The 23,934-nt window shown below is 50.5% G+C and overlaps 2 protein-coding genes across 4 annotated transcripts; both read right to left on the bottom strand.

The window, feature by feature from the left end:
• Positions 1–1,418: 1,418 nt before the first annotated feature.
• Znf621 (zinc finger protein 621) lies at positions 1,419–8,095 on the bottom strand. 3 transcript variants are annotated; one of them, XM_013140793.3, is made up of 5 exons: positions 6,460–8,095; positions 6,012–6,083; positions 4,543–4,725; positions 4,126–4,200; positions 1,419–2,480 (listed from the first exon to the last, which is right to left on the bottom strand). In XM_013140793.3, exons 3-5 carry the CDS (start codon positions 4,676–4,678, stop codon positions 1,510–1,512), a joined length of 1,182 nt encoding a protein of 393 aa, XP_012996247.1. In that variant the 5' UTR covers positions 4,679–4,725; positions 6,012–6,083; positions 6,460–8,095; the 3' UTR covers positions 1,419–1,509. The 3 variants fall into 3 exon arrangements, with proteins under 3 accessions (XP_012996247.1, XP_003476908.2, XP_023416111.1); XM_003476860.5 differs by having other exon boundaries at positions 4,543–4,669; positions 6,460–8,071; XM_023560343.1 differs by lacking the exon at positions 6,460–8,095 and having other exon boundaries at positions 4,543–4,669; positions 6,012–6,453.
• A 2,936-nt stretch (positions 8,096–11,031) lies between these two features.
• On the bottom strand, positions 11,032–14,904 carry Rpl14 (ribosomal protein L14). Its single transcript, XM_003476998.5, has 6 exons — positions 14,686–14,904; positions 14,218–14,319; positions 13,707–13,801; positions 11,832–11,931; positions 11,688–11,741; positions 11,032–11,408 (listed from the first exon to the last, which is right to left on the bottom strand). The coding sequence occupies exons 1-6, from the start codon at positions 14,887–14,889 to the stop codon at positions 11,076–11,078; spliced, it is 888 nt and encodes a 295-aa protein (XP_003477046.2). The 5' UTR covers positions 14,890–14,904; the 3' UTR covers positions 11,032–11,075.
• Between the last annotated feature and the right edge of the window lie 9,030 nt (positions 14,905–23,934).

Genomic DNA, 23,934 nt, shown 5'->3' with positions numbered 1-23,934 from the left:
ATATGAGGTATTCTGAAATATACTTGAGAAAGAGAAAAATACTGACAGAAACTAGGTAGGAAGGCTCTTTTGTATTTTCTTACCTGTCCAACTGATGCCTGACCTCTCCATTTTTTCTGATTTTATGATTTCAGATAAAATGTCACGTTCCTAAACAGTACATTTTGATTTTTAAAAATCTCTATGAATCATATATTACAGTGTATCCTTTTATTTTATTTTGGTTTCATTTTTGCAAGTTAAGTTATTTCTGGGATTTGGAAAATATTTTCTTGTTCAGTTTTTGATGATCATCACATCCAGTGTAACATCTGGGACACACACACACACACACACACACACACACACACACGGCCTGCACACCGAGCTGCATCCTCAGCCTTATTTCCAGACAGCATCTTGCTAAGTTGCTGAGTTACCCAGGATGGGCTCAGACTTTCAATCCTCCTGCCTCAGTCTCCCGAGTGCTGGGATGAGAGGTCTGTGTCACCACGCCTGGCTATATCTGATATTTACAGCTGATGTTTTTAAATATTTTCCCAGTCTGGGGTTTCTGTGCATTGTTGCTTTCCAAAGCAGAGTCTAAAACCACATTTCTAGGAATGCAAGCTACGGCAGATGAGAACAAGAAGTCAGTGCCCACTTGCAGGAGGAGGACAGGCACGGCTGTCACACAGCAGACCAAGGGTGGCGCTGTACATGCCACCGCCCAGGACATGAGAGCAGGTTCCTGCTCCCTCCAGAGGCCACCTCTGTCCTGGCTGTCCCCACACATGCTTCCTGCTGTTCCTCTTTGTTGTCTCCCCCCGGTCTCTTCCTCCTTGCCCCTGCCCACACCGGCTTGAACCCAACGGTCCTGGCCTGCGCAAAACGGTCACGCAGTCACTACTAGTGGCTGAAGCCACTCTGCAGTAAGACACGGGAAGCAACACGATCTGGCTTCGAACTCGTTAATACCCCCACCCATCACCCAGCACCCTGGGAGGCTGAAGCATCCAGTTCAGGCCCAGCCAGGCAACTCAACCAGTCCTTGTCTCAAAATAAAAAAGGGGGTTGGGCATGTGGCTCAGTGCAAAGCCCTGGGCGCTCAATCTGCAGTAGTAGGGGGAAATATATATATATATATATTCATATATATATATATTCCACCTAGACACTGATGCACGCAACAGCCTGCGTGAACCACCAGCTCCACAATGGGAAGCCACCCCAGTTCTCCATTCCCCACCATGTGGACCCTTCCTCCTCCCTCAGCACCTTTCACCCCAGCCACCAGCACGTGGATCTGCTGTCCCAAATTCCCAAACACGCTGCCACCTCCAGACTGGCTCTCATAGCAGTCCTCTGGCTCTCACAGCAGTCACAGACACGGCCACTGGTGTCCCAGGTTCCCACTTCCACTCAGAAAAAAAGAGAGCTTTTACAAACCCGGACATTACCTATTTATATAAATACAACGCAGCATAGACAGAAATAGTTAAAAACACGGACACAGAGGCAGAAAGCAGCTCAAACTCCGCCAGGCAAGGGAAGCTCCAGGAGGGGCTGGGCTGGCCTAGGGGAGGGCCCAAGGCCCCGCACTATCTGGACTGGTGCCCTAGGTTCCCCCGGGGTCCCCGAGGTGGCAGGGGCTGCCAGCAGCAGCAGCAGAACAGGCCCGGAGGCAGGAATGAGCAGGGTATGTGCAAAGGCCGATGAGGACTGGGCCACGACCTGCCTGCCCTGGGGACCTGGCCTGCGTGCCCCGCCGGGTCTGCCCACGTGGTGCAGCCTGCGGTGCTGCAGGAAGCTGCTATGCCAGCGGAAGGCCTTGCCGCACGCAGCACAGGCGTAGGGCCGCTCCCCGGCGTGTACACGCTGGTGCTGGGCGGCCGCAGCCTTCTGCGCGAAGGCCTCGCCGCACTGCAGGCAGGGGAAGCGCTGCGGACCGGGGGCGGCGGGCGGGGGCACCGCGCGCAGTGAGCGGCAGCCCGAGGCCTTGCGACAGGCCCGGCAGTGGCAGAGCTGCTCGCCCGTGTGCAGCCGGCGGTGCTGCAGGAAGGCCGCGCTCCAGCGGAAGGCGCGGCCACACTGCGGGCAGGTGTAGGGCTTCTCGCCCGTGTGGACCCTGCGGTGCTGGATCAGGGCCGTGCTGGAGCTCAGCGCGCGGCCGCACACCGCGCACCCATAGGGCCCCTGGCCCGCGTGGTTCTTCTCGTGCACGCTGCAGTCGTAGCGCGACTTGAAGGCCTTGCCACACTCCTTGCACGCGAAGGGTTTTTCGCCGCTGTGGCTCATCTGATGCCGCAGCAGCTTCGAGTTGTAGCGGAAGAGCTTCTCGCATTGGGCGCACCTGTAGAACTTCATCCCGCCGCGCACAATCAGGTTCGGGTTCGCAGAACCCACGCTCGGGGTGCTGCTTCCAGGGCACGCTCCTGGTGACTCGGCCGTGGCCTCCGGCTCCAGATCCGGTGCCTCCTTCAGGACCCAGCACCCAGCCCCTGGCCGAGAGAGCACAGGCGTCTAGTTACTGTTGGGGGCTGCTAGGGAGGCCCTCAGATGGCCACGCCGACTGTGCAGGAGGAGGGGAGGGACAGAGACGCTGAGGACAGCCAATGAGTCGGCCAGGAAGGGCCGCAGGGACAGCAGGAGTGTATGGGCAGCCGGAACACGGGGTACATAAGGTGAGATGAGCGGGTTTGGCAGGAAATGGGGGCGGACAGACCCAGCATGAGAGGTCACGAGGTAGGAGACAGAGGCCCAACCAACATCGGATTTGGCCCCACCTCCCCCAGGAGTGCACCCTGGATATTACTCTTAAATATTCTACATAAAATTCTAGAGTGAAAGCCGTGTGTGGCGGCTCACACCTGTAATCCCAGCAGTCTCCAGGCTGAGGCAGGAGGATCATTGCAAATTCGAGATCAGCCTGGGCTACAAAGGGAGCTCAAGGCCAGCCTGAATGGCACAGCGAGACCCTGTCTTTAAAAAAATTTTTTTAGGGTGGACGAAACTACTCTCAAAAGGCAGCTGGGAACAGAAGTCTGTGGGGGGCTGAGGGTGTAGTTCAGTGGCACAGTGCCTGCCTGGCAAGCCTGAGGTCTTGGGTTCCATCCCTGCTAATAACAACAACAAAAAAGTCTGTGGGCCTCTGCAGAATTAAGGGACCACTGTGCCCCAAATCCCACTCAAGGGAGCAGTCAAGGCTGGAGCTCTGCCAGAGAAAGATGCCTAGCTCGCCAAGGCCACCCAGGACCACGATCCCCGCCCCCCCGCCCCCTGCAGGGTGTCTTGGTGCTCCAGGTGGGTGAGCACTCCTGTGCATCCTGGACTGTGCTGGGTAAGATTCCCAGCCCAACTTCTCTCCACGGTCCCATCTCTAACACAGTATAGAGCTAAGGTTACAGGAAGTTGAATTTTAGAGGATTTAGACGTAAAAACCACAAAGACAGGCGTGGTGGTGCACACCCATGATCCCAGCATTTGGGAGGCTTGAGGCAGGATTGCTGCAAGTTCCAGACCAGCCTGAATTACAGTAAAACCCCATCTCAAAAGTACCTAAAAAATTAAATTTATAAAATCATTCTTTTCACTGGTAAAGCCTAAAAATTAAATCCATAGTTCTACCAAGTGTGATGGTGCACATGTGATGGCAGCACTCTGGGAGGCTGAGGCAGGAGGATTAAAAGGGCAACTTAGCTCCTCAGCCAGACCCTGTCTCAAAATAAAAAATAAAGATAGAAAAGGGCTGAGGATGTTGCACAGTGGCAAGGCCCTTGGTTCAGTCCCCCAGTATATAAGAAGAAAAATATTTGGGCTGGGGATTTAGGTCAGTGGCATAAGTAACTGCCTGGCAAGCACGAGGTTGTGAGTTCGATCCCCGGTACCAAAAAAAAAAAAAAGAAAGAAAAATATTTATAGCTGTGACACACATTAGTTTGGCCCACAGAATCGCATTTTCCTTAAATTTGACTGAAATGCCAAAATGTCACAAAAACAGTAAGAATTTCCAGTGGTAAGTAAGGAACAAGGTGGCTTTGGGTTCTGGAATCCTGTGGTCTTGGCCTTCTGCCTGGGACCTTGGAGAGGTGGGCACAGACCCTCACTAAAGCGTGCCCAGAATCCCACCTGGAGAAGCCCACTCACCCTCGAGGGCCTCCTGCTCCCATGCACCACGCTCCAGCCAGGCGATGAGAGTGGGTTTTCGGACTGGAAAGGCAGCTGCAGGAGGAATGAGGGTGGCCAGTGAGGATCATGGCATGCTGCCTCTGGGCCTCTCTGCTGAGGGGACAGAAATGGGGCCCTAGGAGATAAGGGAGCTGCACTACGGGCACAGGCTCTGCAAGCCAGATGCTTCCTTTCCTAGAACCCCCCAAAGCCCAGGGCAGCAACTTAGCTCCTCAGCCAGACCCTGTCTCAAACCTGAGGGACAGAGGGTTTACCTGGGGCTTCCAAGCCCAGGGGCCAGGGGTTCCCTGCCCAGAATCCCCAAAGCCTGAGGTGGGCACATTGCTGGAGCCCACAGTAACCGCACCTCTACCCCCCACAGCCAAGCCGCCTCACCCAAGGCAGCCACATTGGCGTAGTTGTCCAGCATCACCTTCCGGTACAGAGCCCTCTGCATAGGCTCCAGGCTGGCCCACTGCTCTGCGCTGAAGGTCACAGCCACATCCTCAAAGGTCACCGGCTCCTGAAACATGGGGCCCCACTCAGCTGCTGAGTGCGAGTAGGGACCGGGCCTGAGCCCTGGGAGGATGGGCGACATGAGTACCTCATGCCCGGCCACCCAGGTGTGGCAAGACAGTTCTGGGGCCCCACACAGTCACCCCAACCCAAGGCCTCGCAGCCAGGGCTCCCTCCTCCACCACAAGGGCAATGTCAGCCACCAGGTGGCAATGCAAAAAATGTAGACACTTAGGAAGGCAGTGAAGCAGCTTCTCACAGAACGACCTGGGGTTGCTGCAGGATCCAGAATCACTCTCTTTGATATTTTACTAACAGAGCTGAAACACATCTGCACAAAAACCCACACAGTAGATCATATATGGAGTGACTAAAGCATGTTTAAATTTTAAAAATTTATTATAGTAAAGAACAGTGATGTGAATCCCCCTCAAAATCTCCCACTGCATTGTTCTTGCCACTTCTGTATTTTTTTTTTTTTTTTTTTGAGACAGGGTTTTGCATGTAGTTTAGACTGGCCTTGAACTGGAAGTTATCCTCCTGTAGGAGAAGGCACAGCACAGTGTGGGTGACTCTGGGATCAATGGTCAGGGCAGCCTCATCTCCCCCAGCCAGGGTACCAGCCAGGCAGGACGCACAGGGCAGTGCATGTGTGGTGATAGAAGGTACTTAGGGACTCGGTGCTCTCTTACTAATTCTGCTTTGAGTCCAACACTTTTCTTGAAAGCAAAGACAATCTTAAAAATAAATAAAAGAAGCCCGGTGTGGCGGTGCATGCCTGTAATCCTAGCACTTGGGAGGCTGAGGTAGGAGGTCTACAAAGTGAGCTCAAGGCCAGCCAGCCTGAACTGCATGCACTAAATTTTGTCTCAAAAAGATAATAAATAAATAAATAAATAAAAGACCTGAACTACAACATCCTCCCAGTCTGATCCCCCTGCCAAAATCAACTGACCCTTCTGATACAGAAACCCAACCATCCTATATCCCATTCCAAGTTCCTCAGGATGCACACTGGGTCCAGATGGAAGCCTGTCTCACTGAGACTTGGACACCAGGTCCTGCGTTGCTGACCCGTGCTGGTCCCACGCAGACAGCAGCAGCTTTCTCCCAGACTTCAGGGGGCCTGGAGGAACTCCCTACACCCCTGAGGCAGAACCTGCACTCCAGCTCAGAAAGCATGCTTGGCCAGGTCTTAGGCCCTCCACACTCCCAAGCCCGCCGCTCTTCACACAGAGTGCTGGTGTCCTCCAGCTCTGTACACCTGCAGGGCTCAGGCAAGGAGCCAAGGCCAGCTTGTCCTTCCTGACCCAGGGCTGAGGACAGAACAGGCAGAGGATGCAGCTCACCCGTGGCCAGGCCATCTGCAGCACAGCGGATGTCTGCCTCTGCGCCGTCTTCAGGTTCAAGACATCCTTGTACTAAGGGAAGGACAGCTGTGAGCAGTGGGGCCACTTTGTCCCTCTTTGCCGGCACCCATGGAGGGGACCCTGTGCCTGACTCAGAACGGCATCAGCACTGGCCGCCTGTGCAGTGGGGGCCTTGGATGGGAGATCCCGAGGATCCCGACCCCACGGGACACGGGGACAGGAACTCTGACCCCAACAGACATGAAAACTGCGACCCCATAGGAGAGTGGAGGGGCCGTAACCCCACGGGACACGAGGACAGGGACTCCGACCCCACAGGACACCAGGACGGGGACAGGGCTGAGTGCAATCAGGGCACGAGGTCCTCGGTTGTCTGGGGAAAGCGGCCCGGAGACCCCACCCAGGACACAAGGGACCCAGTACACACGCAGAAGGTCGATGGGTCACCGGGTCTCCTGGGTTCAGAGAGGCGTGGACACCGAAACCCGCCCGGGACCCACAGGACCCGGAACCTGCGGAGCCCGGAACCCGTGGCGCCGGAACCGTAGGAACCCGACCGAGCGCCGACCCGGAAATACGGCGGCGCCGCTCTAGGCCGCGGCAGGCCCGCATCTCGGTGATGTCCGCGCGGGGTGTAGAGGGCTGCAGCTAGGCAGGCGCAACCCGGTCCCCAAGCCTAGGGCACCCGCCTTGCGGTCTGTCCGGGGGCTCGCTGTGATCCAGAGCACTTGGTCGAGCTGTTCTCAGCTGCCGCGGGCCCTGCCGTCCCCTGCTCAGCTTCTCAAGGAGTCTCTAAACCCGACAGCAACTTCGCCTGCTGACTGGTGCTTAAATAATGTAAAAGGTCACCGTGAAGCACACCTCCACAAATGAGAGCCTGGGGGCGCTCCTAGTCCCCTGCAGGTCTGGCGGCAGGTGGAGGAGAAAAGTTAGGGCCAGAACTGCAGGGTCTTATTTTTCATATTCAGTGGCCTGGGCAAGATCAAAAGTTCCCGTCTGAGCGGGGGAAAAGGGGAAAAAAGCTGTTCTTTCACCAAAGCGCCAAGTCCCAAATAAGTAACTTCAGGTTAGCACGCATGCTCGGAAAATTAACCAAGACCCTGTGTCTCAAAATAACAAAGGATTATAAGGTTCAAATCCGACCAGACTGACCTAGCCCTCGACCTGTGTACCAGCAGAAGCGCTCGCTACTCTCTGCAGGGAATCCAGCTCAGCACCCAAGTTGTCACGGGCAAGCACAGGATGTCATGAAGGAGATAAGACAGGACAAGGAATCCTGCAGATCCCTGACATTTGGAGACCCAAAACTTTACACCGGACACTTCCAGGACTCTGCCCACTGCAGTGCAAGGCAGCCAGAATTCTGACCACAGATGTTTATTAATCTTCCTACCTAGTATCCCCTGCCTTCTCTCCATGCCTATAAAAGGGACAGTTTTCTCTGTTCACTACAGTCTTGGCGCTCTGCCTGCCTGCCTGCATCCAGGCACAGTAAACTCCACACCACGCTGCCTTCACATGTGCCTGCAGTCTCTGCTGATCCCCTCCGTTGCCATACGTTATAGAGATTATAGCTCAGCTATAACCACCACCTGCATACAAAATCCAAATAAAAATTTTAAAATTCTATCAGAACAGAAATTAACAAAAGAAAAAAAATTAAGAGTTGAGTGATATGGACATTTAAGATTTTCGGTACTATAAAAATCCAGGCATGGTGGCACATGCCTGTAATCCCAGGATTTGGGATGCTGAGGCAGGAGGATCACTGCAAGTTCAAGGTCAGCCTGGGCTACACAGTGAGTTCAAGGTTGGTGTGAACTACATGGTGAAACCGTGTCTTGAAAAAAGAAAACAAATTAAGTTTCACAAAAACCCATAGTTCTCTTGTATTTTCTTTGTTTTTGTGGCTCTGGGGATGAACCCTAACTACTTTGGGAGGCTGAGGCAGAAAGATACAAGTTCAAAGTGACCCCGGCTACTTAGCAATTCTCAAAATTAAAAAAAAAAAAAAAAAAACAGGGAGGGGAGGTTAGGATGTGTTGCTGTGGTGGAGAGCTCCCTGGGTTGAGAAAAAAATGCATAGAAGCACTGAACATGAAAGCAAGTGGCAAGACCCTTGGAGCCTGTCACTAGATATCAAGAGCAAGCATTAGGGGGCTGGGGATTTAGCTCAGGGGCCTAAGCGCCTGCCTTGCAAGCAGGCAGTCGTGAGTTCAATCCCTGGTACCGATAAAAATGAAAAAGACCAAAAAAAAAAAAAAAAAAAAAAAAAAAAAAGAGCAAGCATTAGAAGCACAGAGCCCGGCACCCGTCACTATCACCCTGCTGGAGTAGGAATCGGGTGGCTGAGGATGGGCATGATCCACAGCTTAGGGGCTCAGCTTTGTGGACTGTGCTGTGCTGACACCTGAGGCTTCACCTCTGGCACAGGTCACATCAGAGCTGCATCCCCATTGCAGGTGAACAATGCCATGGCAGCAGGGACCCGAGCTCACAGACTGGGCAACTCTCCTGTTGGCACCAGTGCACTTGTCCATTCTTCCCCTCCACCCATCTGTCATGCATCATCTCCCATCTGCACACAGCCCAATTGTCCCATCACTTTCTCTGGAGAACTCTGGCTAATAACATGGGGCCGAAGACCAACCCACGGGGAAGGACAGCTTCCCCAAACAGGTCACAGGGCACGTGGGATAGAGATGCAAGTCCTATGCCTGCTTCCACACGGGTACCCACAGGGGAAGGGAACAGGAGAGGAGGGGAGGAGGGGGAGAGGGGAGGGCACGCACAGCTCTTTCCCTGCATACAGCCACAAGTACAAGTGACCAAAGAGTGTTTTCATTTCTGCCAAAGTCATCCACCGAGTAGATGTATTTGAGGTGATCTGAATTTAGGAGGCAGGTGGTTTCTTTTTGACACAGGGTCTCGCTATATATTTCCAACTGGCTTTGAACTATGTAGCCCAGGCTGGCCTTGTACCTGTGGCAATCTTGTCTCAGCTGGCCTCAGCTAATTTTAAAAACCCAGCTACCTAGGGGCTGGGGATTTAGCTCAGCGGCATAAGCAACTGCCTTGCAAGCAGGCAGTCGTGAGTTCGATCCCTGGTACCGATAAGACAAAAAAAAAAAAATCCAGCTACCTGCTGGAGTTGGGGGTCCCTCAGTTTAAGTCCAGCAGATGAACATCATCTCACCCAGCGGGACCACTGGCAGCAAAGCTGCAGAGACAGGGGCTCTGGGAGCTGCACCTGCTTTCCAGGTCAGCCCAGCACAGTGGCCCACCTGTCCCATGGACACCCCATGTAGGCGATGGCCTCCAGGGGCGAGAGCTATGTGCACTTTTCCAAACCCCGCCCCCCTCCGCTTTTGCAGTGCTGGGAACAGAAAGGATCTGAGTTTCACAAGTGCCAAGCAAGCACTCTACCATTTATTGAGCTATATCCCGTCTCTTCTTCAGCTCACCCATCTGCCTTTCTGGACCCACTTTGCAGTCTCCCATGTAGCCCAGACTGACCTCAAACATGTCATCCTCCTGCCTCAGCCTCCAATCTGAGTGCTGCGATTACAGGCATGTGCCACCCTATCAGGATGTCCAAGCTTCCTTCAGTTAGCTGCTTCTCCTGAACCATTCTACACATTACCACATGTGCAGGGCTGGTCACTCCAAGAACAGTGCTCAGGGTCGGAAAGCCACGAGAAGCTACTGCTTCAGCCAAGAGAACACATCGCCCCAAAACCATGCCAACAGCAGGTTGCTAGGACAATGGTGTCACATGACAGCAAGTTGCCAAAATTGCAGTGAGGGGTAGTTCCTTTCCTCCCATCAGAAGGGCAGGCTCTACTTGACCCCAGGTTTGTCTTCCATTTTCTCATCCTCTGGCCATCCTTCAACCCCAGAACCTCGAGCCACATGGGTTGCTCTTTACAGTCCTGCTTTCTGTATCATATCCTGATTCCTCTCTTCCTCTGCTCTCAACCAAAGCACCGTGGGCTCCTTACTTGATCCCAGTCACAGCCACAGTGCCCACCTGAGTCTGGAGGATGTGAAGCCACGCCCAGGCAATCATCAGGGATGCCAACTTAAGAGCTACACAGTGGGGTGCAGGAAGGACAGGCCCAAGCTGGCTGAGGGCAGAGCCAGGAGGCTGCCTGGGTGCCCTCTACCTCAATGATGCTGAAGCTGGTGCTTTCTTCTAGTGGCACCTAGAACTGGACCATGACTTTGCACTGAGCCACATTCCCAACCCACTTGTGCAACAGGGTCTTGCTAAATCCATGTCACTCTTCTGCTTCAGCCTCCCAGATGCTGGGATTAGTGCCAGGAAGACAGCTTTTGATCAGAAAATCACATTTCACACATTCCTAGATTTCTAAAATGTCCTGAAATTTTTTGTCTTTTTGAGACAGGGTCTCAACTATGCAATTTAGGCTGGCAGGGGGCTCACTTTGTAGCCCAGGCTGATCTTGAAGTTGTAATGATCCTCCTGCCTCAGCTTCCCAAGTGCTGGGATTATAGGAATGCACCACCACACATGGCAGATGTCCTATATTCTTAAGAGCACTGAGGTTTTCCTACTGTTCAAATTACCGGAATCTAATCGCAGCACTCTGGAAGTGGAGGCAGAGGGATTCCAAATTGAAGGCAACACTGGACTGCAGTTAAGTCTCTGGCAGACAAACTTCCACAGCGTTGCTGTCAGAGACTCATTTTGCCAGCCCACAAAGAAAGAGACTTGAACAATTCTCCCAAAAAAGAACTTGTGACAGTCAGGCACATACCACGCATACAAAGAGCCAAAAAACCAAAAACCTGAAAGAGGTAGGAAGTTTTCCTATGGGATGGACAAGGCCCAACCCCGATATAATCTCTACAAGGGGAAAATGTTGCTCTGCTGTGGATACAATTCCTGGGGACACTGCCTCCTCAGCGGAAATTTAAGGCTCCTCTGATGACATCCACAATCCCATCGAATCAAGCTCGAAATCGACTTAACAAATTTGCCAATGTGTCAAAAAGAACCTTTATTCTCTTTTAAGGACCTCATGCTTTCTTGCCGGATGCCTTGGGAGCTGGCGCCTTCTGGGCTGGAGCCTTCTGACCTTTCTGTGCCTTGGGGGGAGGCACAGCCTTCTCCCCTGCAGAGACCTTGGCCTTGGCTTTGTCCTCCCCGGCTGCCTTCTGGCCTGATGCCTTCTTGCCAGCAGCAGCAGCCGCTGGCTTCTTGGCTGGAGCCTTAGCTTTAGCAGCAGCAGCAGCAGCCGCAGCAGCAGCAGCCGCAACTGCAGCCTTCGCAACAGACGCCTTCTTGGGAGAAGCCTTTATGATAGCAGCCCTCTGCAGCTTCTTCACTTCATTCTTGATTATCCTGTTCCTCTGAAAAATGTCAGGGGAAGCACTCACTAGATCAGCACAGCACTTATCTTTGCGAGTATCTTAAAAAGGGCATTAATCATTCCTCCAAGTAAGTCTGAATAAAGGTAGTAATTCCTCAAGGTTGCTGTGAAATACAGCACATGAGGACAATTTCCCCAGAATTTGGCTAGTGCTGTCCTATTCTGAAGTAAGGTCATACACTATGACTTAAAAACATTACTTTCCCTGGAACCCCCCCTCCCCCAAAGCAAAATAAAAAACAAGCAAGTAAAAACTTACCATTTTCTTTGCTTTCATGACTTTGTAACGATCAAAATCTGTCATCTTGGCTTTCTGTTAAAAGGAAGAAGACGTAATTGTCTTTCTCTAGTCACCCTCTCAACCCCTTAAATTAGTCAGAATTCCAGGACCCTAAGACATTACTCTCTCTCGGGCTTCGATCTTCTTGGCCCATCTGGTGGCTGCCCATTTTGTGTTGATGTCCGCCTTCTCCCAGGCCTGTCGGACATACTTCTGGCGGGCACTAGAAAAGTCCAAGACCACAGATTAAGCATCCAGCACAGAAATTACACAGAATCTAGCACGTTTCTTGCTATATCCCTCTTTTAGTTGTCTACAGAGCACACAGATCACCCAGCAATATGTCTTTTACCTACTGAACAGCACTCACAAAGCCACTATGATTTCAAGGGTAAAAAAAATTTTGGGGGGGTCCCTATTGAATTTAAACAGGTCTTGAGCTCACAGTAATCTTCCTGTCGCAGTCTCCTCAGAGTTGCAATCACAAACATGTATCACCATTTGTACAAATGTAAACAAAACTGCAATTCAGTCCACCTTTCTTCCATCCATGTTACAGACAACCCATTTATGCCAAAGAAATATTTTGAATTTTTGCATGAAACTCACATGTTACCTAGAAAAATTCAAGGAACAAGAATTTGGCACTAGGCACGTAAGGGTTCAACAAAACCATCTCACTACACAAATACCAGTTAGGGTAGTGGATGGGTAGTAGATGATTTCCTTTTAATAAGCAGCAATACAAAGTCAATCCTTAGGTTTAATTTATGGCCAAGCAACCAGTGTGTACCTCTACCACTCAAGATCAAAAACCATTAGGCAAGAGCACCCCGAAGTGTCCTTCAAACAAAGTGCAGCCATGGCAGGGACACATCTGTTCAGCCGAGTGGAATTTCCACTGGCAGTGGTGGAACATCCACAGTGTGCACCAACAGCCAGGGATGCTCAGCACACTGCAGGTTTCCGCCCACTGGGTATTTTTGTTGAGCGAGTTGTGTTAGATGGGAAGAGGTGACCTAAAACAGAGAATATAACTATCTTCTGGGCACACACAGACAGCTAAATTATACAACGTAGATCTCTTTACTCATAACCACCTTGTTTTATGTCCCACTATAACCAACTGTTGTTGTGGGTCAATATTAACAGTACAATAACACATCATAGAATTTTATTTCCTATGAGAGAAAGAACTGCTCTTGGCCTCAACTCCCTGTTCATAAGCAGAAGCATAATTAGATTATTTTATAACTGACAAGATACTCTAAATTCATCTAACAATAGTAGGCACTGAAAGAGAATATAACTGGCATTTTTGTTCTAAACTGAATGTGACTGCCTCATAATGAGCCCAAATTTCTTTTCTTTTTTTTTTTTTTTTTTGGTAGCAGGGATTAACTTTAACTCATGACCTCACATTTGCCAGGCAGGCGCTTATGCGGCTGAGCTAAATCCCCAGCCCTAGCCCAAATTTCTTAAAAACTTCATATGTAAGTATCAAAAAAGCTAAGGATGGTAGCCCATGCCTGTAATCCAGCAGCTGGGGAGACTGAAACAAGATTATCTTTCTGGACTACACAGTGAGTGCAAGGCCAGTCTGACCCTGTCTCAAAAAGACCCCTCCAGTCAAATAAGGGTCGACAAAGAAATAGAATTCTAAGCTTGAATAAAGCTAAACCCAGAATGTCCCCGGTGGAGAAGTGACCACAGTACATTCCAAACACAAATGATATCTATGTACTTTTTTTTGAAACAGAGTCTCCCTAGCAGTCCAGGTTGGCCTTGAACTCTGGCAATCCTGCCTCGAACCAAATCCTGGGATTATAGGTGTGTATCCCATACTGAGAATGCCTCTTTGCTTTATAATGTAAATTCCTTTACTCCAACTGCTCAGACTTCTGTTTACTACATTTTCAACATAAAAACACAACGAGAAGACTTAAAGTAAGCTAGAACATTTACTAGTACAGTGGCAAGGCGCCACTGGATGCTTACCTGTGTGGGAACTTGAGAATAAAGTCGGTGAGCTGCATGCACTTGAAAGGCATGGCCTGCCGCCTCACCCGAGTGCAGGGTCCATCCACCAGTGCCTAGGACAGAGCCCAAGGATTGTTCAGTCCAACACCTCATAGTAAGGAAAACATTATTTCATATTGTCTGTGTCACCTTTCTGGACCATCAAACTCACAGGACTATTTCAGCACTGGCACACAACCGCGCACACAAATTACTTTCTGTGTGCCTGGATAATTCTCTAAACTCGTTTTAAGCGTTAACTCATTTGAACCCACCAGCATCTAACCCACACCTGGTTAAAGACCCAAGCACTAGTCCATCCGTCACAGCTGGCTACAGTTTGTGTTTAAGATCCCTACTTTCTTCCTCTTCGATGGTAGTAAGGCCAACACCCTAAGCCGCCTCACAGGAACCATTATCTATTTACGCGGAATAGGTCCCAGCCACCGCCACAACGGGTACGGAGCAGCGATCTAGATCCCAAAAGTACCCTGTTCTGATCGATGACATCGACTATTGCGACCAGCTTTCCGGCGTGAGGTCCAAAGGAGACGTACGCCACTCGGCCGACCTCCACGAAGCGCCTGAACACCTACGCGGGAGAGAACAGAGGCTTATATTCAAACAGCATTCTGTGATCCTCTGCAAGATTCCGCAGCTCGTAGGCAACATAGCTCATTCCGGGGAACGACGGGGCCAAGCCCAAGCTCCAGGATCAGGGCCGCACAGCATGTCATTCCCCGCCGCCCTGCAGGTCGGTCGGCACTCAGCCGCCGGCGCGCACGCGGATCCCGGGCGCCGGCCTCCACGCCACCGCTGCAGCACTCCGAGACGGCCCGGGGTCTCCCCACGCGCTGCTAGGAGCCTGCAGGCGCCACTGTGCGCCCTAGTTTCACCGCCTAGAGGAAGGCCAAGCTGCATGAGCGCGGGCATCGGAGCCACGGGCGGCGAGACTCACCATGTCGGCGGCGCGCGGCGAGAGGGAAGGAAAGAGGCCTGCGCGGCCGTGCGCATGTGTAGTAATGGCCCCGCCCTCGCGGCACTGTCCCAGCGTATGCGCTGATTGGCCGAGCGTGCGTGCGTAGCGGGCGTGCGTGGCTCCCGCCGGCTCCGTAGGAAATATGGCTGTTCCGGCCAGACTGGGGTTCTTCCCTGGGCACATGTAGCTTGATGGGCACCTGGAATGAGGACAAGGGAGTCTCAGGAGAGGCGGCTCTGAGAATCTAGGGTCAGGACGAGGAGGGCTTTGCCTTCTCATGGAACTGCCCATCTCCTTAGACTGCTTTTTTAAATATTCTTGTCTTCCAGCACTCCGGATGTTAGTCATTACTTTTTTTTTTTTTTTGGCTCCTCACTCCGTCTATGCGATCGCAATAACTTCGTTGACTTTTTAAAGTATTTCACACATTTGTTGCCAAATAGTACAAATAATTCTCATAAGCCTTTCTATGTGCCCCACATACTAACATTTTGCGTTTGCTTTGTCATTGTATTCTAACCATTTGAGAGGAAATAGCAAACATGATGTCCTTTTATCTATACCTCTTAAATGTCTCTAAACAAGGTATTCTGTTACATCGTCTACAATTACTAAAATTGGGAAATTACATAATATTGTCTAATACACAGCCTTTATTTGCTTCAGTTGCCTCACTTTGGACTTTTATTTATTTTTCTGGGATGGAGTCTTGCCATGTTGCTCAGGCTGGCCAATTCACCATGTAGCCCAGGCTGGCTTTGAGCTCTCTGTGAGCCTCCCTTCCTCAGCCTCTGGAATGCTGGGATTACAGGTGTGCACCATTACATCTGTTTCACTTAGGTCCTTTGGAACAAACTTGGAAGGAACATTTTTCCTTGTCTATCATCTAATGGAGAATTACAAATTGGACATTTCTTTCTTTCTCTTTCTTTCTTTCTTTCTTTCTTTCTTTCTTTCTTTTTCTTTGAGACAGGTTTCTCTGTAATTCGGGCTAGCCTTAAACTCACTATGTAGCCCAGGATAGCCTCAAATTCTTAGCAATCTTCCTGCCTCAGTCTCCAGAGTGCTGGGATTATTGGTTTACACCTCCACGTCCAGCTAAAATTGAATTTAGTTCTCAGGTCTCTTTTTTAAATCTGTAACACTAAGCCTTTCATACTGGTTTTAAGAGAACAGGCCAGCTTTCGTGGGTTGTATCTATATGGGTATTTTGGAGTTTTCTTATGATTAGAGTCAGATCATACATTTGATAGAAATGCTGTGCTTCTGTGCATCACGTCAGAACACATGTTCCAGGTGGTCCCTAACTTCTCATCATTTGATTAAGGTGTGATCTTTAAGCTGCCAATTCTAAATGTTTCAAGCTTTTCCTCTGAATTTTGTGGCTGCACATCTCCCTGGGACTATGCTAGCAGCCTAAGTGACTATCTGTCTTTATTCTCTGTTCAGCAGTGAGACGGATCTTTTGTCTTTATGCATGTATGTATATATGTATTGCATGTATTTTGAGAGAGGTTCTCACTATGTTGTCCAGGCTGACCTTGAACTCATTATGTAGCCAGACTAACTTGAGATCCTCCTGCCTCAGGCTCCAGAGTGCTGAGATTACAGGTGTGCACTGCCATGGCCAGCTAGAGAAGGATCTTCTACAAGAGTCAGTCATACCACATTACATCAGATTGAAGCATTTATATTGCTCTTCACAGACGTCAGAATAAAACCTAAACTTCTTACTCTGACTTTTTGTCATACCATTATCCTCCTATCCAAACACCCCTAGGGCATCTCTTCCCTGCTACTGTTTCAGTTGTACTGCTCTCAGATGGGCTAAGCTTTCTTCTGCTGTGTGGTCTTTGTACATGGTGTCTGCCTTGCCTTTTTTCATACACATTGTATGGCAGTGCCAACCCCTGGTTTTTTCCAAATTATTTTTCTAAAACAACCTGGTTCAGTGGTTGCAAACCTATGGAATGAGTGTGGTAGTGGGCTGTTGGTTATCATTGATAGCTCCAGAAATTTCACCATCATTGACCCACTTGTCACATTAAATTAAAAAAAAAAGCATCTCCATCACTTGACTAGTTGTTTTTTCCTTGAGTTATTACACTTGCAATTATGGGGTTTTTTTGATGTGTGTGTGTGTGTGTGTGTATGTGTGCTCAAGGACTTTGTGCTGAGCTACATGTTCAGTCCTTTGTATTTGATTCCAAAATAGGGTCTCACTAAATGCTAAGTTGCCAGGTTGGTCTTGAACAGGTGATTCTGCCTCTGGGTTTACAAGCATGTACTACCACCTTCAGCAAATGCAGTTGTTCAAAGTATTTTTCCACTCACTTGAGTTGCTGTTTTGTGCCAATTATAGTAAATTTCATGAGGTCAGGACCTTGACCATCCTTTATCTCCTGATAAAACCTTTGACAGTGCTTGGTAAGGGGCCTAATAAATATGTAGGAATGAATTAGTCTGTCTTGCTATGTTGCTTTATGATTTACAAAGCAAACACATGAACAAAACAGCAGTGTTGGTGCTTTCTTTATAACAGCCCCAAATTCTAAACTTCCCCAAAACTCATTAGAGAATGAATCAGTCGTGGCAGTCTGTGGCCAGGTCCCCAACTGCTACATGGAACATGGGCGAATCTTACAATACTGAGTGAAGTGAGCTGACATGAAGTGTAGCTCCTGTATGATTTTATTTATATAAAATTCAAGACAGGCAGAACTGACGTTTGGATGTGAAAAGTTTCGCTTCTGTTTACCCTGGCTGTTAATCGCAGTGGCTGAGGTCGGGGGCTGTGAGCCTGTGAAAATTCAAAGCCCTGTTCTTAGTATCTGTGTCCTTTTCCTCCCAAATGTATGCTTTTTTTTTTCTATTGGGAGTTTCCTGGCAATACATCAGAGAATCGAATTTGCAGGTTGGGGCGGAGTAATAAGCTGCGTCTGAAAACAAGGTCCCCACGAGGCTCACTAAATGCACTTTGGGAGTCCACACAATTAGAGAGGTTTTGATTATCTGATTAACGGTGACGTCACCCTGTCTGAACTCCTGCAGGCGTTCGCTTTTATCGCCCCCTCCACCCTTGTCGCGAGGATGGACAAACTGCTAAGCCTTCCGCAGTGTCATCGCAGTTCTAGACTCCCGCTCAAGCACCATCGGGCTACTTCAGGTTTCCCCCGTGCTCCATTACTGGGGCAAGGCCATTTTCTCCACGGAAATGCTGTCATCCACCAGACGACCACACAGAGCGCTCTGCCTCCTGGAAGGCCCGTCCCACTCGATCAATCAGCGAAAAGAAGGGCAGTTTAAGGGTGTCGCCAGGAACTACGATGGCGCACGGAGTTTGCTCTCTGTTCCTTCGGCTCCTAGTTGCATAGCCACGCCCCTTCCAATACGCTCCATCATCTTTTCCAATCAGCGGGAGGAAGGGCAGTTAGAGGGCGTTTCCAGGAGCTAACTGTTCTTTTCGAGGCTAGCTGTAGAACCGCCCCTTCTCGTGCGTTTTGTTTCTCCAATCAGCGAGAGAAAGGGAATTACGTGCCAGAGAGTTAGCTCAGCTGCGTGAGCACCTGCCTAGCAAGCGCGAGATCGTGAGTTCGATCTCCGGTACCAATTAAATAAACAAAAATAGAGACTAATTATAGTAAAGAAAGAAAGGCAATCACTGTAGTTTCACAGGCTCCCGTTTTGCTTCGTGGGCCTTTAGCTGCGCAGCCACGCCCCTTCCGGTGCGCTTCACTGGCTCTTCCAATCAGTGGGATGAAGGGTGCCATCAGAGACTATGATGGTATCCTGATCGGCCGGATCGGTCTCGGCCTCTGTGCCAGGCTGCCCTCGTCGGACGTCCGGTCGTCTCAGACGATTTCTGGCATTTCGCAGAGCCAGGCTAGGAGCCACCGCAGTGCTGCTGCTGCTCGTGGGTCGGGACGTGGCCGGCGGCGCCTGGTCCCTGGTTTTTTCCCTGGAGCTGGAGCCTCCATTTCTCAGACGAGATATTTATTGGCGCCCAAAGAAAAAGGGGTCTAAGCCCATCCCAGCAGCGAGCCGCAGCCTCCCAGAACTCTGACTCTCTTAAAAGTGTTTGTGCCACCTTAGTTGTCGCGCGATGGCGCATAGTTAGGGGGTGCAGTAACGGGGCAATGCTGCCTTGCAGGGAGAGTGTGCGTGGCAGAGGTGGTCGGGCGCTGTGCCCTCCCTCTTGGGAGCTTTGGGATCCTCTGCTAGATGCTCAAAGTGTCCCATTGAATGTCAGCCGAATCATCTGCCCTGCTGTGTGGATCCTAGGCAGTTCCTGCTGGGCCTGGTGGATAGGGTTGGTGATATCTAACGGAGAAAAGTGTGTGATGTATACTTTCAAACTTTGCAGGAGGGGAAGGCGATATAAAAGGTTAAGATTGTTATGTCCAAGTGCCAGTTCTCCACAGTGACTGTAATCGCTATGTACCACAAACATGTACAAATAAAAAAAAAAAAAGATCAGCAGTCCCTGGAACTGAGCATCGTAGTATGGACACCCAGTCAGCCTGAGACCACCAGGAACAAACGTAATCAATGAAAATCAGGTCTGTTGATCCACTGACCTGAGCAGGTTGTGCCCAAGACCACGGGACAGTTGACCAAAAAGGAAGAGACAGAGGGTTGTGAAAACGTAAAGTTGCAGTGGAATTTATTTACTTATTTATTGGTTTTGGAAATCAAACTCACAACCTCACACTTGCCAAGCAGGTGCTGTGCCACTGAAGTATATCCCTTCTGGGTGGAATTTAGATGAAGCTGCTTTGCTAAACTCAAAGCAAAGCAAGACTGAAGGTGACATTTGTCCTCGACTGCAAAGTGCACCCACGGTCCTGTTTTTGAACTTGGCTTCTGCTTGTGAATTGAATTTGCCTGTGTCCAGGTATTTTAGAGCCAGGGTGTGGTGGCTCAGGCCTTTAATCCCAGTACTAGGGAGGCTGAGGCAGGAAAATCACTATGAATTCAAGGCCAGTTTGGGCTCCATGGTGAGTTGAAAGCCAACCTGAAATACATAGACTCTGTCTCAAAAAATAAATAGTGAGCCTTGCAGGGATGTTACAGTAAAACAGACTATACTGAAGTTGGCAACTTCTTGGCTTTTTGAGACAAGGTTTTACTATATAGTTTGCACTGGCCTTAAACTCACTGCAATCATGCAGGCTGGCTTTGAACTCTGTGAGTATCCTGCCTCAGCCTCTCAAGTGCTGGGCTCACAGGCCTGTGCCACCACACCCGGCACAACTTCTGCCCGTAAAAGGCGTGGTAGTAAATGTTTTAGGCTTTGCTAGACACACAGCGTTGGCTATACCAGGTCACCTGTTGCTTACAGCAGAAGCAGCCACAAATGGTAGGACAATGGGTGGCTGGAACCAGCCCGCTGGAATTATTCACTGAAATGAGCTGGTGTTAGATGAGGTATGAGCTGGATGTGATGGAGCACCACTGTAATCGGTGGCTCAAGAGGCTGAGACAGGAGGGTCACACATTCAAGTCCATCCTGGGCAACTTAGCAGGACCTCATATCAAAAGAAAAGAATAAAAGGGGTTCAGTCCCCAGTACCAAAAAAAGAAAAACCAATATTTGGTTCTAAAATTTTAACGTAATTTTATCAGTAGCACATTCCTGGAGAAGAAATAATTATTTTCTGGTGTTTTTGAGACAAGGTCTCAGCTGTGTTGTCCAGAGTAGGCTTGACCCTACGATGGACCTAGGCTGGCTTTGAATTTGCAGCAATCTCCTGCCTCAGCACCCCAGCAAGCTGGGATTACAGGCATGTGCCACTGTGTCTGCTGAGAAGAAATCATGTAACTTTGAAAGAACCTGCAAAAGAGAATAGAAGGAAAAAATTGACACAGTGGGAAGAGGGGTTGAAGGGTGGGGCGTGGAATGGGAAAAAAATCAAGGGGAATCATGTACAGGTAAAATTCCGTATGACAAATCTGACCATTGTGTATACCTAAAATGTACCAATAAAAAATTTAAAAACACAAAATAAGAAAAAAGCCTGCTTGGCTTACACTTAAAGCAGCCTTTGTATACAAACTCCTGACCTGGAAGTTTTCATCCCTATACCACTCTTCCATTGTTGTCTGTCTTAGAAACCCTCTGTCCTTTTGTCTCTCCCCTGAAGCACAATTGCATGGACCTCGAGCCTGCACTGGAATGAGCTTCCAGGTCTCATGTCCTGGTTGCCATGCACAGCGGGACACTCGCGCCCACCTGTCCCTCTTCCTTTACCACCTTGCCGTCACCCGGCCTGGCAGACCCCTCTTGCTGCCTCTGCCTGCACACACTAACTGTTTTGATGCCCTCTGACACTGAGCCAGCCCAGTGGGATTCTAGGAGTTGCTTGGGTCATTCTGGGTGCTTGGTGTCCAACCCCACATGCTGCTGAGCTGCACTTTGCTCTATGACTGTCCCATTGGTCTTTTGCTCTCCTCTTGATGGGCATTTGGGACTTTCTGGAATGGGGCCGTAACTACAGCTGCTATGAGTGTCCTGGACAGCTTTCTGCACAGGGACACGGTGCCAGCTCTGAGACCTTCCTGGCGGCTATAGGTCCTTTTATTTGCCTGTAGTTAGAGGTGACCGCATCACTCTATAACACAGAGTGTGGGAATTTCGACGGGGTTGCATGGACTCTAGGTCAGTCTGGGTTTGGGTTGTGAGCCTGCAGACCTGCAGACCTACAGACCTGCAGAACGGGATGGAAGGGCTGCTGGATCTTCAGCCAGGTGCAGCTCTACACTAAGTGTTCTTGGGGAAAAAATCCACACCACGTTGCCTCACCTTAGCAAAGGTTAGCAGTTATTCCTGGGTAACACTGAGTAGTCACGTGTCCAATAGCCTCGTGTTTTAGAATGTAGTAGGATAAATTAATATATGCTGATGAATATATTTAAAATGTGTTGTATAGTGCACCTCACACATGCAGAGCACAAAGCTAATTTCTCTGGGGGATGTGCATACCAGCCTCGTGTGTGCAAGGCTAGAACTCCACTCCCAGCCCTAAAGGTTTTTTGAACTAATAGTCGGTGCCCCCTCCCACCTTTAATTAGGAATAAGCAAATCAGGACTCAGATCAGCCCAGAGGATTTTCTCCTGGTGCCAGCAGAGGGCCCTCAAGGCCCAGGTTTCAGAGGAAGAACTTTGTCATGCTCTTGCAGCACCCTGGCCATAGGCGGGGCCAGGCTTCACTAGTGTGTGGCAGCCAGATGAAGGACAGCGGGGCAGACTGTGCTGCTTCCTGGTGACACGTTGCTCTTGGCCATCCTCGAGGCTGACACTGTCCTTTAACACACCAGGTAACACTGAGATTCTGCTGGATTCTCTTCTGAAACCTTTAACTGCAGAGCTTGTCTCTTAGAGCTCGGCGTGGATCTTGCAAACAGTGAGAAAGGACTTGAATTTGACTTTTTCTCCACACAGGGACCCCCAGGTTCCCTGTTATCCCACAGCCTGGCTGACACCTCTGTGGAGCCCCAGACATCTGCCTGTGAACTGCCTGTCATACTGCAGGTCCTCAGCCAGGCCTCGGCCAGCTGCGCCACTGCCCATGTGGACAGCATTTAAACATATTTTATTCATCCGTGTGTATAGTACATAGCGCTCGTGTCACCTAAGGAGCTGGCGCCTCCACGTGACATCATGATTGCTTGTATGCTCCCCCACTCCCCCCTCCATCTCTTGGTCTCCTTCCCTTCTGAAATAGTGACGGGTTTGCACCACAGTCAGGCAGGGGCTCAGCTCATGAGGCCCCTGCCAAGGCTGCCATTGTATGCAGTGTCCCCCTGGCTCCCAGGAGGGAGTAGACACCCTTGCTTCCCTGGAGGTTTCTCTCCAGCACTTGGTTGCGGTCTGTGCTCTGGCTGGGGCTGGGGCTCCTGCTCCACAGCTGTGTCAGTTTTCTGAGACTAAAACTGGCCGAGCTTGGGACTTCAAACAGCACCGGCTGCTCAGTCCAGAGTGGGCAGGCTCAGCTTACTTCTGGGCGCCAGGTCCTGGGCTGGAATCTGTGGTCACCTGTGAGTGGACTTGCCTGAGTGGACATCCACCTGGAGGCCCTGGGAGAATCAGGGTCTCTCGGCCATCAGTAGAATCCAGTTCCTTGCCATGCAGAATGGAGTGCCTGTGTCACACGCAGCCTGTCAGCAGGGGCACCCTGTTCCTGAGGTGGCTCTCAGACCCTTACTTGCCCTCTTTTCTGGGATATTCACGCTGAGCCACATCCCCAGCCCGTCACCAGGGTAGTTTTTGTACTGGGTCTCACTATATAGCCAAGGCTGGCCTTGAATTCTGCACAGTCCTCCTGCCTCAACTTACCATAGTGCCAGGATGCCAGGCACCCTGATTCTCTGTCCATTTTTACATGGCCCCCTCCAGTTGCAAGCTGGCTGCAGCAGAGGAACCTTTTCATGCTTGAACTTGACTTTTTTTTGTTTGTTTTTTGTTTTTTTCATTTTTACCGGTGCCAGGGATCGAACTCACGACTGCCTGCTTGCAAGGCAGGCACTTATGCCGCTGAGCTAAATCCCCAGCCCCTTGAACTTGACTTCTGCTCCTGGGAAAATGCCCCGCTGCAGGTGAGCGCCTGTCTGAGGCCAGGCTGGCCGTGCTGCCTCCCATTCTCGGCCGACGATGCTGACTGCTCCTGGGGCTGCATGGTCAGGGAAGATCACAGAGCAGTGCGGGTGCTGGGGACGTCTCAGGATGCTGCTTGCCTCAGTCACCAAGACATCCCCCAGATGTCGATGTCATCACTGCGCCCTGAATGACGTGTCAGAACCCCCAGGTGGGCTGAGGGTGCTGCAAGGGCGCCTGTGGTGGGGGTTCTGGCCCTTGGGCCCCCATAACGCAGTCTTTTCTTGCACACTGTTGGCATTCTGGGTGCTGTTATGTCTGACATCGCCTGTCCTTCTGTCACTTTTGGAAATGACCCAGTCAACATGAGAAAATTCTGGGCTCACAGCATTAACCCAGACTCAAAGTCACACTTGCAAGTGTGAGACGCGTCCGAGGTGCTGCTGGGAGTCTTCAGTGAGTGAGTGATGTGTGACAGGGGCTGAGTTGTCTGCGACTGACTTAGAAATCAGCCCCATCGAGACAAACTAGAATGTGCAGGAGCAGTGCCAGAGAGCGGCTGAGCAGGGAGAGGCAGTGTGCAGGCAGTGTGAGGACCACTTTGGGGACCTTGAAGGGCAGCAGCTGAGAGCAAG

The sequence above is a fragment of the Cavia porcellus genome, unplaced genomic scaffold, assembly GCF_034190915.1.
Source record: "Cavia porcellus strain 051 isolate PalLab524CR breed Dunkin Hartley unplaced genomic scaffold, mCavPor4.1 scaffold_14, whole genome shotgun sequence".
NCBI lineage: Eukaryota > Metazoa > Chordata > Mammalia > Rodentia > Caviidae > Cavia > Cavia porcellus.
This window is presented reverse-complemented; position numbering and strand designations above follow the sequence as displayed.

What these genes read in the sequence shown, in the direction of transcription:
- Znf621 (XM_003476860.5), bottom strand. An exon ending in CGCCAATGTGGCTGCCTTGG is followed by an intron (nt 4,201 to 4,542) that starts GTGAGGCGGCTT and finishes TTCCTCCTGCAG; the next exon opens with CTGCCTTTCCAGTCCGAAAA. An exon ending in GGAGCAGGAGGCCCTCGAGG is followed by an intron (nt 2,481 to 4,125) that starts GTGAGTGGGCTT and finishes TCTCTCGGCCAG; the next exon opens with GGGCTGGGTGCTGGGTCCTG.
- Rpl14 (XM_003476998.5), bottom strand. Translation starts at nt 14,889, where the DNA reads ATGTGCCCAGGGAAGAACCCCAGTCTGGCCGGAACAGCCATATTTCCT. An exon ending in CGCCGCGCGCCGCCGACATG is followed by an intron (nt 14,320 to 14,685) that starts GTGAGTCTCGCC and finishes TCTCCCGCGTAG; the next exon opens with GTGTTCAGGCGCTTCGTGGA. An exon ending in ATGTCATCGATCAGAACAGG is followed by an intron (nt 13,802 to 14,217) that starts GTACTTTTGGGA and finishes GCTCTGTCCTAG; the next exon opens with GCACTGGTGGATGGACCCTG.